Source organism: Melanotaenia boesemani, chromosome 12, assembly GCF_017639745.1.
Source record: "Melanotaenia boesemani isolate fMelBoe1 chromosome 12, fMelBoe1.pri, whole genome shotgun sequence".
NCBI lineage: Eukaryota > Metazoa > Chordata > Actinopteri > Atheriniformes > Melanotaeniidae > Melanotaenia > Melanotaenia boesemani.
In genome coordinates this window covers 20672557-20689168 of record NC_055693.1, presented here as the reverse complement: position 1 = coordinate 20689168, position 16612 = coordinate 20672557, and the positions used below count along the sequence as shown (strand labels likewise).

General features: G+C 37.2%; 1 protein-coding gene across 1 annotated transcript; it reads left to right on the top strand.

Annotated features, from left to right (window-relative positions):
• The first annotated feature begins 1539 nt into the window (after positions 1-1539).
• snx4 (sorting nexin 4) lies at positions 1540-16336 on the top strand. The gene is made up of 14 exons (XM_042001744.1): positions 1540-1686; positions 2297-2421; positions 2991-3132; positions 3252-3401; positions 4749-4796; positions 4998-5053; positions 5286-5358; positions 5695-5756; positions 6416-6481; positions 6660-6749; positions 9538-9637; positions 14071-14216; positions 14661-14775; positions 14945-16336. The coding sequence occupies exons 1-14, from the start codon at positions 1591-1593 to the stop codon at positions 14990-14992; spliced, it is 1317 nt and encodes a 438-aa protein (XP_041857678.1). The 5' UTR covers positions 1540-1590; the 3' UTR covers positions 14993-16336.
• Positions 16337-16612: the final 276 nt, after the last annotated feature.

The following is a 16612-nucleotide window of genomic DNA, read 5'->3' as shown; positions in this document are numbered from 1 at the left end:
TCACAACTTCTGGATTTAGACATGACAAACACATACACAGCATTCACACACACTATACATTGCTTATTGTAGCTAGTTTAAGAACATTGGTCAGACAGTTGTAAAATTTGTCAAATAGCCAATTATAGTCAGCCAAATAGAAGTGGATGGTTGTGTGTGTCAGTATGTGTGTATGAATGCCCATGTGCGCGGACAGGAAGTGGTGGTGGCTGGTTTGAGGTCAGTGGCAGGAAAGAATGGTAACTATGCTGTTGCTGAGACAACAGCTGATCACAGCACAAGCTTTGGGTTTCCGGACATGCTGCAGCCTGAAACCACATCCCACCATTACCCCTTCCATCACTCCATACCTGGTGCATCTTTGTCATTAATCATCTTGCAATCATTGGCAATACTGATTAATTTCACTGTCATGCATTTTCTTCCCTTTTAGACATTTACAGCCCATCTCTTTTTTTCATCCACCCCACATCCCACAACTCTCCAACACCCAGCTCCAAGCCCTGTGGCATTATATAAAATGCTTCCTTACTAAATGCTGCCCCACCCTTCTCTTTAAACATTAAACACTGCACAACAGTAAGACCACAGGAACTACAGGGCCGTGTTTCTGTGCTGTTTACTAGCCTGAGGCATACCGCATGCTACTCAAACAGATCTCAGTCCACAACTTTCACTAAAAAAGAGAGAGGGACCTAAGGATATTGCAAGAGTAATGAAACTCATGAGGAATGACACATTTTTAGCTATTTCTTTTGTTGAAGCCCATGAAAGCGAAGCCATAAAGTTGTGTCAACAAGTCAAAATCATTTTATCAATTTGTGGTGCAATAGCTACATTCTTCTCTTGTCCAGCTGGTAATTAGCAGTTTGATGGTGTTGTATACTTTTCCACACCCCCCTTAAAATTAAAAATAATAGTGATAAAAAATCATTAGTAACTTTGGGGATACAGCAATATTCAAAATCACTACTAACCCACTCACAATCACACCAGTAGATGTCAGCATTTCCAAAGGAAAGAAGGTGATGCAAAAGACACTGGTGGACAGCACACTGTTGTTGTTGTTGATGTCATTTAATCCACACTTTTCGTTTTACTGGCACTGTACGTCTATTCTTATTTTGTTTTCTTCAATTACTTCTATGTATTTAAAATTACTTTGTGTGTTTAGCAACTAAACAGCCTTGTTGACATTATCAGCGATACATTTTTTGATCGAAGTGGTCGCTGCTTGAACCCTGGAATCTGAGCCGCCCTGATTGATCATCAGAGGTGCCCAGGTCCAGTCTTATCCTGCAACTGAAATGCATCCCTTCTCCCACAAACCTGAATCAGATGAATGGCTCATTTCCAGGCATCTGCAGAACTGAATGATACGCAGATAAGGATGTTCAGGCATTTGATTTAGGTGTGTGAAAAGGATGCATCTAAAAGTTGCAGGATTGTAGCTCTCGAGGACTGGACTTGGGCACCCCTGCTTTAAATGGTCTGCTGACCATCATATCGCAGCCGCGTATTGAATCGCGCATGCGCAATGGAGAGGCATCTGCGCACTGCCAGCTCAGCTGACAGCAGCGCGGAAGTCAGATGATCATGGCAGACTCTGGAAGTACCGAAGAAGTAGCCGTGATTGGTAACACCGACATCACTTCAACGGAATCAGAGAACAACATTATGAACACGGTTGTAATCTTTGTTGTTTTGTATACCAAATATGTTTGAAGCGTAAACTGTCAGTTTTGTCTAGAGAAGAAGTTCTAAGTGTGGCCTGAGTTAGCTAGTAGAATTATTGTGATACTTAGCAACGGAGATTTTTTTTCTTACTGTTTTTCCGAAAAAAAAATATTTGCAATGTTACGGACCATTAATGGACTTCAGCAATGCTACCAATTACCAAATCTTCCGTCTAGCGTAAAAGTTAGAAAACATGTCAAAACCGTTGCTCCTCTCAGGTGCTCCAAACTTTATAAAGTTTGCTCCTGCTGTTAGCGTGCTAATTAGCAAGTCTGAACCCTAAACCTAAGTTTTGTTTACTTTAAATGAGCCCCATTGTTCTATCTTTGTCGTATGTCCAGCATTATTTAAATAATATGTTAAGCGAAAGTACACATTTGGGTTGTAAATCAACATGATGTTGTTAGTACTTTGTTGGTTTTTGTCTTGTGACCTGTACACGACTTCTGTTACTCAAAATAAGTTAATGGTAGGAAATTGGAAAGCACACTAGTTTGCTGAGCTAGTGGTATTTTCTCCTTGATGCTCCAGCTGAATCATTCGTCTGTCTGATGTGCAGATGGTGGAAAGAGGCACAGCTCTGTTAAGAAAAATGGAGATAAGTGTTGCAGAGGCAGAGAAGAGGACAGGGAAGAACACAGTTAATATGCAAGAAACCTACACTGTCTACCTCATAGAAATACGGTAGGTCATAAAATTAAGTGTCTGGTTGTATATAATGACCTAATAATTTTTGCAGTTTTCTAATTGTACATAAACAGACAGCTTAATACTGTGCTGTAGATCAACAGAGGACGTACAGTCATAGATCCATTTGCATTTCCCATAATGCTTGTTTAGTCCTGAGTAATATCCTTTTGTCTTCACTGTGTTTTATAGCTTGACCTGATATAGTATTTGCAACTTTCATATTTGCGTGCTTACATGAAACAAGACCTTGCGAGTAAGAAAAATCAAGACAACCTAAAACACATTCACAATTATGTAAAGTATTACTTGTCACAAAATATATCATGTCATCACTGTAACTTGGTGCATTTGGTTGTTTGCTCAGCTGGTCTCTGTGTGAAATTACTTTTTAAAAATAATCTAGTTATTTTATTGCCATCTTTACTTGGAAAATGCTTTTGGAAACATATATTATATTTTATCTTTTGCTTTTTGTGGCTCAAGTTGTTTTGAACAAGAGTAGTTAATAAAATATTGTAGGACTTGAAATGAAATATTTTATATTCCTATTATCCTACTTGCAGGTCAGCTGAGTCTGTCCCAGAAGGAGGTACACCAGCTGCACCTGACACTTTGTGGAGACGCTACAGTGAATTTGAGCTGCTCAGAACATACCTCCTGGTCACTTATCCCTACATCATCATCCCCCCACTGCCAGAGAAAAGGGTGAGTGACACATAAGTATAGTAATTCGTTGTATAAGAATCATTATGTTGAGGTGATTTTTCAGGATATAACTCATAGGCATACAATTTTATTTTTTCTCTTGATTGTGTCTGCTGTAGGCTGAGTTTGTGTGGCACAAACTTTCAGCTGACAACCTCGACCCAGACTTTGTTGAGCGACGGAGAGTTGGTCTGGAAAATTTTTTACTGCGTGTGGCATCACATCCCGTCCTTTCAAATGACAAAATTTTCTTCCTTTTTCTCACTGAGGTGGGTACCAAAACATTTAACTTATCATGTCTCTCAGGACTCAACTACCTAGGGCTGGGTAACGTCACTAATTTCTTGAATCGATTTGATTAGATTCACAGCAGCCTATTTTGATTCGATTTCTATTAAATCAGATTCTATATTGATTCATTTACAGCTAATTGCGTAACACCACCCATTTTTCTTAAAGACATTCTCAGATAAATATTTTTGACTCATATTTTTGTCGGATTCACAGCTGGTTGATGTGTTTTTCCGTCGCTTGCACGTTGTCCTCTGAGGGAAGTGAGATTATCTGTGTTTGTGTGCGTACGTGTCTGTGTGCTCCGTGCTGTCGACACAGAGAGCAGGCGCAGCTATAACATGCAGTCAAGTAAATCAGATAAATAGCAAAGGACAAAGTGTAAACCTGTTCTAGAAGAAAACTGACTTAAAATGACCATACTGGATTTTTTCAAAGTACGTACTTCCATGGTGGCATTACTTCCCATTGTTGTTAGTGGCTGTACTCCTTGTCTTAGCATTAGCTGCTAACATGAGAGCCAGTGATCTTAGCGTTAGCTGCTAATGTGAGTGGTAATACACTACAAAATACTGATACTGAAGCTGATTTTGTGTATATATGCATGGTGTGTGTATATATGCTAAGATCTCAATGAGCCTCAGTAAGCCACGCCAGTAGGGTCTTGCCACCAGAAAAGATGACGTATATAAAAAAAAATTATCTCAAAGTTTTATGAATATTTATAAATCAATATTGGATTTACTAAACTGGAATGGATTCAGATCAATATATATATATATATATATTTTTAAAACCCAGCGCTACAAATAGCACAGTATAACTGTAATGTCAAGCTTGCAATAGTTTTATGGAAAACGGTGCAGGGTGCGGCTCTGGAGGGATGAGGTTGCTGTGGGATTTAAATGAAACAAAATTTTCAATTTGAAAGTATTAAAACTGTGGCATATCAAAATGAATGGTGAAATATTATAAGTCCTGTGCAGTGGTCCCTCCTGCTGTAACCAAACATAACCAGTCATCACATTGACCAGATTGAAAAAATTGCTGCTGAAAAACTATTATGCATCTTCATACATTTGCTCTTTATCTATTAGAATGGATGGTAAAATGATAGGCTCCCTGGTTATTACTTTGCATAGGGTGTTGACATTGGAAATGTAAATAAACTTAACCTCTAAATTTGTATTTCAAATTAGCCAGGTGAGAAAGACTTAACCCACTGTAGCCTGTTTTGGTACATTGTCATGATATTATTGTCAGGTGGATGATGCAGTATGTAGGTTGATATTTCTGCTTGTCATATATCCATTTAATGTCCTCAGGAAAAAGGATGGAGGGAGGCAGTTCTGGAAACAGGTTTCCAAGACAAGGTACGGATGGCTGTGCTTGATCTTCTTCACACCTGTTTATAGACATCAGTCAATATTTATTCTGTCTGGTTTTCTTTTCTATAAATTTTGATAACTTGCCACATCCACATATCTTAGGTAATCATATCAAAAGTGCAACTGCATTTACTGTATTTTTCTGTTTGCCATATTTAAGATGCAATAAACTCTATTCCCCACTAGGTGGACTCAAGACTCAAGTCTTTGAATGCCTCATTCAGAGTGAAGAACCCTGACAAGTAGGTGGAAAATGAACATGAGGCTTTCAGAAAATTGATTATGTTTGTTTGTGATATATATGGAAACGAAAACTTTTTTATTTTTATAAGCATTAATCACATTTAAATTTGGCAGATATATTTAAAAAAAAACACATTTTTGCCTCAACTGGAGCAACACAATTAAAAATGCAAATAAGTACTCAAGATAAATTACACAAATCTTGGCTTATGAAATGACTCTGTTTTCCAGGCGATTCACAGCACTGAAACACTACAGTGATGAATTGAACACTGTCATCTCTCAGCTACTCAGAGTGAGAGCAGTAAGTTTGGGCATGTACACAAGCACACACAAACCTACATTCAACACTCCTCGTAGATTTAGCCTGGGGTTTGTTGAGATTTGCTGGAGCATGCTAGATTTTTGATTTTTCATTTATTATCTTCTACACACACCAAGTCCATATTTATTTGTTCACGAGTTTTTGAATTTGTTTTTGTGGCTCTTTATGTTCGTAACCCATGTTTGTTCTCACTGTTAATGTGAGGAAACACTTAAGAGTTTTTGCCAGAAACAGAAAGGTACTGAAAGTCATAAAATAGTGGCGCACTTGAAGTAGAAAACTGTTGTGGATGATCGATTTGACTTCTTGTTCCAGCGAGTAGCAGACAGACTGTATGGAGTTTTTAAGGTCCACGCTAATTACGGCAGAGTTTTCAGGTAAGAAGTAACGACACTGAACACTGAACAACATGAAGAAACTTTTGTTTTTTTATCTGGGCATAATGAACATTTCACACAACTTTCTTGTCTTTTATCCCTGTCAGTGATGTCTGTGATTCCAGTTTAAAAACACCTTTGCTGCGTGCATTTCTTGGTCGTTTGTGTGTTTGACTGTGTGCGTGTGTGTTCAGTTGTGCACACTTGGCCAAGTCTGCTGTTTTAATTTACACTTCCTCAGTCAATCATTATAATTTATGCTATTATTTCTCCTCCTTAACCCCCTGTCAGATAACACATGTAAATCATATCTTACTAATACATTTGGTTATAATGGGGGTCACCCCATTTTTTATTTATTTATTTATTTTAAATGCTTCTGGATAAAAGCAGACCTCTGACTGGTAAATCACGTGTTTGAGCTGCTTCACCAGTAAAAATATAATTGAAGACAATATATGATCATACATTTTTTTTAAATGAAAAGAATTCTATAAATAATTCATTCATGATTGGACAAAAAGGAGCACAATAACTGTTTTATTACTGCTAAAAAAACAAAACAAAAAAACAAATTCTTAGGCTGTACAGACTGAACAAGGAAATGTTTTGTTTTTTCTTAAAGTTCATTATTTGCATGAATTATGCTTTGTCTTCAGTGAGTGGAGTGTGATAGAAAAAGAGATGGGAGATGGTTTGCAGAGTGCTGGCCACCACATGGACACGTGAGTAGTAGACCAATAATGGTCTTCAAGAAAAACACCCTCTTACACTTAAGTGTACAGTTAAACCCCTCAGCATGTTACATGACTTAAAGACACATATATCTACTCACACACACTAAAAGCATGATGTTTGGTTGGTAATTTTCACTTATAAATATGTCTTTCTTTATTTGTTTAGGTATGCTGCATTAATAGATGATATACTAGAAGAAGAAGAGCACTATGCGGACCAACTGAAGGAATATCTCTTCTACACTGATGCCGTCAGGTAAATGACTGTTTAATGAAAAGAGATGTCTTATCTGTAACCCACTGCTAAGAAATACTAGCAAGATTTCCCATTTCATCTTAACCCTCTATGGTATGCACCATGATGCCAGTGAGGGAAAAAATGTTTGGAGTGTTTTTATGTCTCAAAATAGACAAAATAAACATAATATGAAGAAATTTTATTTTTATTTTTGGAGGTTTTGGGGGTTTGTTGCCTGTAGGCAACATTGTACCATAATGGTGCATAAGTGAAAAACAAAGTCTGTGGAGAACTTTCATCTTGCAAGCCAATTAGGGTGTAAAGTGCTGATACAATGGATTTTCTTCTTCTCAAGAATCATCTGGAGATCCACACTGGTGAACCAGTTATCAATAGGAGCTTGTTGGTTGGCTGGGATAATGCTCACAAGTCACAAAAGGTTGCCACTTGCCCCTATAACTGGCATGCCATTTATTGGTGAGATTGGGCCAGTGTGGACCTCAAAATTTTACGCAATCCCACTGCTCTCTATCAAGACATACATCTTGTAACCCCAAGTTTTTGGGTTTTCTTTTTACTGATTGTGCTGCTTCACTATTTTTCTCTTTAAATGACACAATTTGCTCGTCCACACAGCGCTTCTCGTCTATTGGAATGGCTTTGAAGCGTTCCAGGAGTGATCATAGGAGCGGACGCACCTTGTAAAGTCTATCATGGCCAGGCTCCCTGAGAGGAATTTGCTTTGTATTGTCAGAAGTTGATGTAATGTTTTACATCATGTCAATGCATCACTGCTTCCAGTGATGCATTGACATGACATTGGCCACACAGTCAACCCTAGTGCATGAATTCCAGTACATCCGGGATCCTGGCAGCTCATAAGCATAAAAAACAGATGCAAGTGAACTGCTCCATTTCATGGCAGATAACAATGGCTTGTGTGGATCACACTGGACAGCATATAGATTGATTTGCTTGACCATGTTTTCAATGGACTGGTGGGTTAAAAGATCATCCCTGAAGTGTTCTGTGGGAGTCTTTGTGGCTTTTGGGAGGCTACCTTTCCATTGTTGGACTGGAAGGATGTTCCTGCACTTTTTCCACTCCAGATAATATAAGCTTATATAGTAATGTAATATGATATAATTTAATATAAAGATCAAAACAAAACTATTATAAATGGTATGCTTTTGAACATATTCAGTATTGTAATGTTGTAATGTTGCTATAGTGATTCCATGATGGTTCACATATGCAATATTCCATGATGGTACGATGTTGCCTCAGGGCAACAGCTGCATTTTAACAAGTTTTCAGTATTAAATTAATAAATAAGCTACATGAAACTATCAAAACGTAATGTTTACTCACCTATTAGTGTTAACACATATTTTCCAGGCAGAAAAGGGCCGGGACATAACGTTTTGACAGTCCTTTTTTGCAGCAAGATAGCAGAGCTGTCTCATTAGGAAAAGGCAGCCAAAAAAGGTTTCGAAGTGGCTTCAAGTAGGTCGTGTGGAAAATTACAGCATTGCTATTGGTTCCCTATGGTTTTTCCTCTTTTTTTTTTTAAAGTATTACATGATTTTAAGGGATGCATTGTGAAGATATGACAGGGCAAAAATGGGTTTGTTGCCTGAGGGCAACAAGGTACCATAGAGGGTTAACCAGGAGTTCCCAGCTCAGCATTTATGTATTGATGTTTCTGTGTTTTCATTTAATGGATGGTTTATTAATTTATTTCCTGGTAGAATGCAGCTTGTACAGCACACTAGTAATTTAAAGTAGTAAACTGCATTGTTGCTACATTATAAATGCATTATATTATGTTCTATATGGGGATTCATTTGAAACTTTTGCTCTTTGATCAGATGCCAATGATATAATATCAGTCTGATAATGCCAGTATTAGATGGCTGTAAACTCTACAGAAGTCCATACTATTGCTAAGAAATGAGAGAGAGTAGTTATTAGTTTGAATTTTTAAGTTTTTAAATGCTTTTCAAGCAGTGGATGTTTAGGATTTGGGAAAAGATGCTGATGCTTTATATAAATGACAACTATGACGTTGTTGCTCAGTTAAGTTAATTATTTCCATTGGCTGAAAGATGATTACTGGCATTTTCCATTTACATTAAACTATTTTATGTTGATTTATTCACACATTTTAATCATTGTTTTGAATATTCCAATTTGTTGTATGTAAATAGTTTTTTTTGTTATATAATTTCTTTTGTCTTCTTTTAAACAAGTAAAATGGTGCAATCTTTATAATTTTAGTTATGTGGCTTTCGTTTCCACAAAGATTGAGAAAATTAGTTGATCATCACATGCCAATACAAAATTTATACTGTTCCCAAGTCTGGGCAGTTTCCTATAACACATAATTACACATTGTTATATATGGTTTTAAAGATGTAGATGACAGACCTTGACTATGAATTTCTCTTTTAATTTGACATTAACTTTGGTTGATCTTCTCCTAAGGAGTCAGTTTGGAAACAACAGTGAAAAGTCTTTGACCAACCTCTTATACATTGATTTCTTTTTTACACTTTACATCAGCCTGACCCTAGCAGACTCTTCTACATTTGTAGCTCTCATTATATATGTATATATGTTTGTGTGTGTGTGTGTAAGGGATGTTTATAAGTGCAGCAAAATGAAGTGATATTCAAAGCACATTTCTTTTATATTAGCAGCAGCAGAATAAGCTTTTTCTGTGTATGTGTAGTTTAAAAAAAATTGTTCATGTTTAAATAAAAATGACGTGAAAATAATTTTCACAATTTGTGTATGTGTTAAGATCCGTCTGTAGGAAACATGAGTTGGTCCAGTATGAGTTAGAGATGGCAGCTCAGGACCTCACCTACAAGAAGCAACAGAAAGAAGAATTGGCCACTGGGGTAACTCAATGTCTCTCTCTCTCTCACTCACTCACTCACTCACTCACTCACTCACACACACACACACACACACACACACACACACACACTGGCTTTTTATATCTTTTTGCTCTGAACATGTATGGCCCTTTCAGCTTGAAAAACTTCTAAACTTCAAGCTCGTCATTTTGTTATTGGCAGGTGGGATGTCTGCATTAGGGATGTCACGATTACAGATTTTATTGGTAGGATTATTGTCAAAGAAATAATCAGGATTTCATGATTATCATGAGTTTTAAGCATTAATTAATTTCACAACACCATGAATTTGTAAAATAGCATGAACACTCATTATAGGGCTTTAAGTTGTATTTATTTTCTTTTGATGCATACAAAACAAAATAATATAGGAAGAAAGTAAAGTAAAAAAGACGTCCCATTCCAAATAGATCGCCTCTGCTCTGTGAACAATGAATAAATCCTACATATTAACTCTGGATTTCTCACAGAGAAGACAGCTGGGAAAGCCTACAGGACCTCTGCCTGGCTTCTCTCTGTAAACTACATTATAAAAATAAGTTTTGAACATTTGTTTTGAAACTGAGTAGAGAATTTAGATCAAAATTAGATTTAATAATACAGGAAGAGTGAAAATAAGGAAACAAGACCATACATCAATCAAGTTTTTTTCTTTTCGTATTCAGACAAAACTAGGATGTTGTAACATACCTGACATGTTTTGGGTGTGACCTGCAGCCTTTCTTAGAAACATCCGCTGATGCATTGCTGACATGTTATCAAATGTTTTCCAGAGGTGTGGCCTTCCCAACAAACCACGCCCCCACAGTGTGGTGGTTTCTGTTGTAGGGAATTCCAGGTGTGTGAGAGCATGCACACCTCCTTATCCCAGTTTATGGAGTTGCTAGCTCGCTTTCTGGTCTTGATTCCTTTTATCCAACAATTTAATTAGTTTCACCCTGATCTGCCAATCCTTGCGTTGTCCCAGTCCCTGAAATTTTTATTCCTCCTGCAGTGATCCAATATGGCTGATTGTAAATTCTCCTGTTCTTTTCCCTCTCACATTCTTTTTCATGTTTCTTTTTCCTTATGTTGAAGGTCTGACCTGTCTCTACTATATAGGTTTTGTTGCAAGATCTGCATGGTATTTCATATATTACGTTGCATTTCTTTCCCTGTGCTGTTTTAGCTTTGGAATGAACAAGAAGCTGCCGTAGTTTTCTCTGAGGTTTTACTGCTGTGCTGATTCCGTGTTTTTTCATGATCTTTTGTATTGGTTCTGTTATTCCCCGGATGTATTGTACGGTTACTGTGTCTATGTTTTTGTTTTCAGTTTGCATGTGTTTAGTCTTCCTTTCTTTTTGTTTATTTTCTTTTCTTTTGACTTTCTTTTGTTTATGACCCATTTCAGATATTGACAGTGTGTGTGTTGAATGTGATTTTCCGCCTCCTGTCTACCCTCTTCTTCTGTGATGATCCTGGCCTGCTCATATAACAGTCTGACGACTGATATTTTTTGTGCTGTGGAGTGTTCTGAGGTCCAGAGGAGGTACTGGACTGTGTGAGTTGGTTTCCTGTATACACAGATTTTAATGCTGCTGTCTTGTTTGTTTCTTCTTTGTGTGGGAATTTGATCCCAGTGTAAGCTCCTATGCATGTCCCTGTTTTATTTTTATTTTTTCCCAAAATATCATCCATGTATCTCTTCCGAAGAATGGCTCTGCAGTGGGTGGGGGCTGTGTGAATGGCTTTTTCTTCCAGGTCCGCCATGAAAAACTACTCACTATTGCTGAAAGTGGATCTCCTGTTGCAAAGCCTTCTTTTTGTCTGTAGATTTTGCTTTTGAATTGAAAATATGTGGATTTTACAACAAACTGTAGGAGTGTGGTTATGTCTTCAACTGTGAGGTTTGTGCGTTTTTTGAGTGTCCTGTCATTCCGGATGCGTTTCTGTATAATATGTAATGCGACGTTGATGGCGGGTTTTCTGAATAATGATAATACATCGTTTGAGATGAGTATTTCGTCTGCTTCGACTTTCGTGTTGTTTAGTTCTTGTGCGAGTTGTTTGAGTTTTTACAGTGATGCTCTTGTACCGAGAGTTTCTGAGAGGTTTTAAGTTACTGATCCGATGCTGTTTACTATAGGTCAGATTGGGTTGTCCTTGTGTATCTTTGGTGTCCCATAAATTCGGGGACTGGTGTTTGCTGTGGAAATTAAGTGATTGCATGCGTCCTGTGTTATTTTTTTCTGACGTCTATCCTGACGATTTTAGTGTTCTTTTCTTGTCTTCTGTGGGAACCTTTTTGAGTAAATCGTATGTGGTGGTGTCACTACACCTCCTGAAAACAGCTGATAACACCGCACCAACACATCAGCGGACGTTTCTGAGGAAGGCTGCAGGTGAGAGCTGAAACATGTCAAATATGTTTCAACATTATTGTCTGAATAGAAGGGGGAAAAAAAAAAAGAAAATCTTTGAGCTAAGACCATATATCTGTGATTAAACGCTGAATTTAATTTTTTCTCATCTGTAAACTCAACCAGACTTGCACAAAATTACAAATGACACATTTCATTTTATGGTTACCTTAGGTAAACATTAACAACATTCAACCCACATCTGACACACAGATGTGGAAGAAATTATCGTTAAGTAGAGTCTTAGTGAATGAGTCTCAAACCAAACAGTTGTCTTTCTGTTGTTATAAAACTGATCATTCAGGGAGCTTATATGACAGGAGGCATTTCACAGTTTTTGATATACATGCTCAAAGAATCGTCTTTCCATCACATCATTTATAACACAGGAAGTGAAGGTCTCATGCACATAAACCGTTATCAGTAATTACGTCTTTAGCTGTCGGTTCATTGTTCCTCTATCAGGTATACACCAGCCTGGATCTTTATTATCCTGATTCATAGTAAGATAACTTTGCAATGATGATTTCAGTCCTATCTAAGTGCATGTTACAGGTATAGAGTGGAAAATATTGCTTACAACACACTGTAAATAGCAATAAGCAAACTGACAAGGATGACTTTAAGTGGTTTGTTTAGAGGGAATTACTTTTTCTCTGCTTCTTTTGCAAGCCGCACTGATGGGAAACAAAGCAACACAAGCACTGATGTGGCGTAACTTTGGTTTCCTTCCGTGTGAAAGTTGTGCTGATCTGCCGTTACAGTTCAGACAACTTTCATGAACTATGAAAAAAAAACTGAGGGATCTTTATGATTGTTGTTTAATACTGCGATTAATTGAGAAATTACATCCCTAGTTTGTGTACACTGTACAAACCTGCTGAAAATGATTAGATCACCACTTTTGAAGTGCATTCATTCAGGAGTTATCTTCTATAAAAGAAGTCACACATGTGACACCAAACTGTTTTATTTAGCAGACGTACTTTCTGACGCTTCACAAACTATACTTTGATGCAACTTTGAGTCGTGCACTTTAAAAATGAAAATTTCTTGTAAAATAAATTGTTCTTGTTCTCTTTAAGTGATTGTCCTTTTTAGTGCAGGTCATTGAACTGACACCAAAAGAGTTTCTGGCATCATGCCCACTGCAGATTAATGATTAATCCTAACAAGTCATTTCCATGCAATCATCTACAGCACACATGACAGATTCTCTCTAATCCACTGCCACTTTGCTTTCTTCTCATTTATGTGTTAATGGTGCTTTTTTATTAGTTTGTTTAGGTTTCACAGATCTGATCACTGTCAGTCAGTTTCTTCAAGTTCAGTCACAAACATTAACTTCTGTTTCTGCCCTTTAGTTTTTCATTTGTAGGTTCTATTTTTTTATTTTTTTGGCATATTGCGTAGTTTTCTGTCCTGATTTTTTTTTCCACGTCATCTTTGGCAGACTTTCACTGTTACATTTTACTTTACAACCTTCTGCTTTTGTTTGTGCTTGCTCCAAATTTTAGATGACTGACAGAGAAAAGTCTATATCTTTTGACACACTTGGTGTTGCATTACCTTTTTGAAGGAAGTTTATCATTCTTTCCATTGTTTCTTCTGACAGCAGTGTTTTTTGGGGCAGCTTGTCATGCCAATCAGCCAGGTGCAGTGGCTTGTTAAAGGTCTACAAGCACTCGTAACTGCAGACTGAGTCATTTGCCTGTTAAGACTTGTGTAAATACTTCTTTCAAAAAAGCACATTACCAAGTGATTTCATGATTTACTTATTCTGCTCCATGATGGAGTGATCCCCCCCCCCCCCCCTTTTTTTTTGGGTGTGGCATATCAGTGAAACAAACGTCATTTAAGAGTGGTAATTCCTCGTCTGTTGGCAAAAATCAGCACTGCATAAACATTACATGGTTCATTCGTTTAGCAAGAGAACTGTGAACTCATTTTAGGGATCAGAGTTGATGACATTGTAATTTAACCTATTAATATGTCTGTGTTTGTTTGCGATTGCAGACGGTGCGAATCTTTTCTCTGAAGGGAATGACCAGTAAGTTATTTGGTCAAGAAAGCCAGGAACAGAGGGAGAGCAGGATAGCAGCCCTGGAACAGAGCATCCAGGAAGGAGAGGAAGCACTGAAGGAGAAAAATGCAGAGTGCCAGTAAGTCAAACATTAAATGAATCCAGTCCAAGTTCTGTCCTTTAAAGTTCTTCCAGTGTCAGTTTTACTGTCAATATCTAATAATATGTAACATCTGACATATTAGTTGTTTCAGTTGAGTAACAGATTTAAAACCTTAATTTTGAATCAAACGTTTGAGCAGTGGTGTATGCAGAAATTAGTGCTACTGTCACTAAGTTTAAATCATTTCTTGCTTGTAAGAGTCGGGGTTCAGTAAAATGACATTAGTGATTGTTTCTTAGTTTAGATCATGTCGTTGTTGAGGGTAAAAAACACACCTGTGTAAACAGGAACAGCAGGACCTGGAACTTGAACAAATAAGGAACTTATCAAAGGCTGAATTGTTGTCGTTGCTTTTTCCTGTTGTCTGTTCTTCATCCTGTTCATATTGTTGAGCTTGTGTCTTTGTTACCGTTTCATCAGGGAGTTTGTGGGAACAGCCTGGGATGACATTGAACGTTTCAAGGAACAGAAGAATAAAGATTTACATGAAGCTCTAATCAACTATGCCATAATGCAGATCAGCATGTGTAAGAAGGTATGTTTAGGAATCTTCTACAATTTATTATTCATTTATTTATAACTTTTGCTTTTACTCATTTATTTCTTTATTTAAAAAATACTAGTGTGTGTTAATGTTGAATCTTCATCAGTTCCATTACTTAATCTTATTTTACATATTAACACAGCCTTGTTCACTACTTCAGGGAATCCAGGTGTGGTCCAATGCCAAGGAGTGTTTCAGTAAAATGTGAGCCCCTTTATACGCCATCCATGCTTTGCACCAAAACCAGTAGTCTCTCAGATTCTGCAGACTGGGACCGTCAGCCATTTGTTATGCTGCAGTCTTGTGGAGATGGGTGTGAGGCACATACTGCCTCCAGTTTGCATGCAGTGCTACTGAAAATTATTCTGGTAACTTTTCTGTCTTTGTCATACACACACATTCATTTGGAAACAGTGAGACCAATTAAATGGATTCTTTAATGAATTGAATGCCTTTTGAAGTTCAGGTGTCTTAATTGTACCTTTTCTTGGTACTCTGCTCATATAATCTTTGTACTGCTGCCAATCCAAATTCTACTTTCTCATCTTGTTGCACAGTCTGCCTCATGTCCAAGCAGAAAATTCAACACTACGTATGTATAATTTTGGAATTGATTGTCTTTTAATTACTTATGTTTTTCATCCAAAATAAAAGAAGTGCACTATAGATGCCTGTTTGAAATCCAGTCCTAAGAACCAGAACATTCATGTAACTTGATTTAGAGTTGCTGGAATTGAAATGTGGTATCTACTCAGCAGTGACTGTACAAACAATGAACCGAAGAATGGCTGAAGAAAATACTTACATTGATGGCATTATTGAACAGCATCTTGTTTGTGTTTGTGCTATATTGGCTCTGGTTGAATATCCAAATCTGGATTACCATTTTAAGGGTGTCAGACTTAGTAAACAGCTCAGTCTCCCAAACATTAGCTTGACAGTAAATTCAACATGCTAACAACTAATTGTATTGTCTGCCTCGAAGAAAAATGCAATTCTGAAAGCCCCAACACTTGTGATGTTTCCTTTTTTTAATGCATCAAACTGAAGTTAGTCTTCATACCAATATTGCTTGATATTGGCCTGAAATTGTTTTGTGCAAAAATGAAACAGCAAAGAAGTGCTACAAGGAGGGTCTCACAATGTTTTGGTCGCAGTGTTTACTTCTCTGCATACCTCTTTGATCTACCATTTCACCCTAAGTTATCAGAGTTTCTTCTTCAGAGTCAAACGTAATCAGCCAAACAAACTTTTCTGATGTTTTATGGAACGTAGTGACCAAAAAACACAAATACATTAACTAGTTCTATTTGGCTTTTTTTTATTATCTAGATTAACAAGACACAAGCAACTATAAGTTCCTATACATTGTATAACTATAGATTGGTGCCAAATGGATCAGACATCTAATTATTGTGCTGGGATTAGCAAATCCTACATTTTTCTCTCAGAAGTCAGTTTACTAAAATGATCTGAAAGGCTTTATACATGTTTTTGTAGTCACTGTGTCAGATATTATTGTGCTAAACTAAATAAACCTCTTTCTGAAGCATTTACTGCAGTTGTGTTTTTGTGCATGTACAGATGAGTGAAAAAAAAACCTGGTGGACTTGCCTGCTGGTTATATATCACATTGAGAAATTGTTTTTCATACAGAAATTTTTGTTTGTGAACATGTTTTTGGCTAGAATTGCAGAGAAACTGGTTTTTACAAAGTCAAGTTTAAAGGTCAGACGTTTTCCATTCATTTTTGTCCAAACAATACAGTATTGCCCCGACTTTAGGAGTGGCCTTCCTCCATGATGGTGGTTAGGAAAATCAGGTAGGT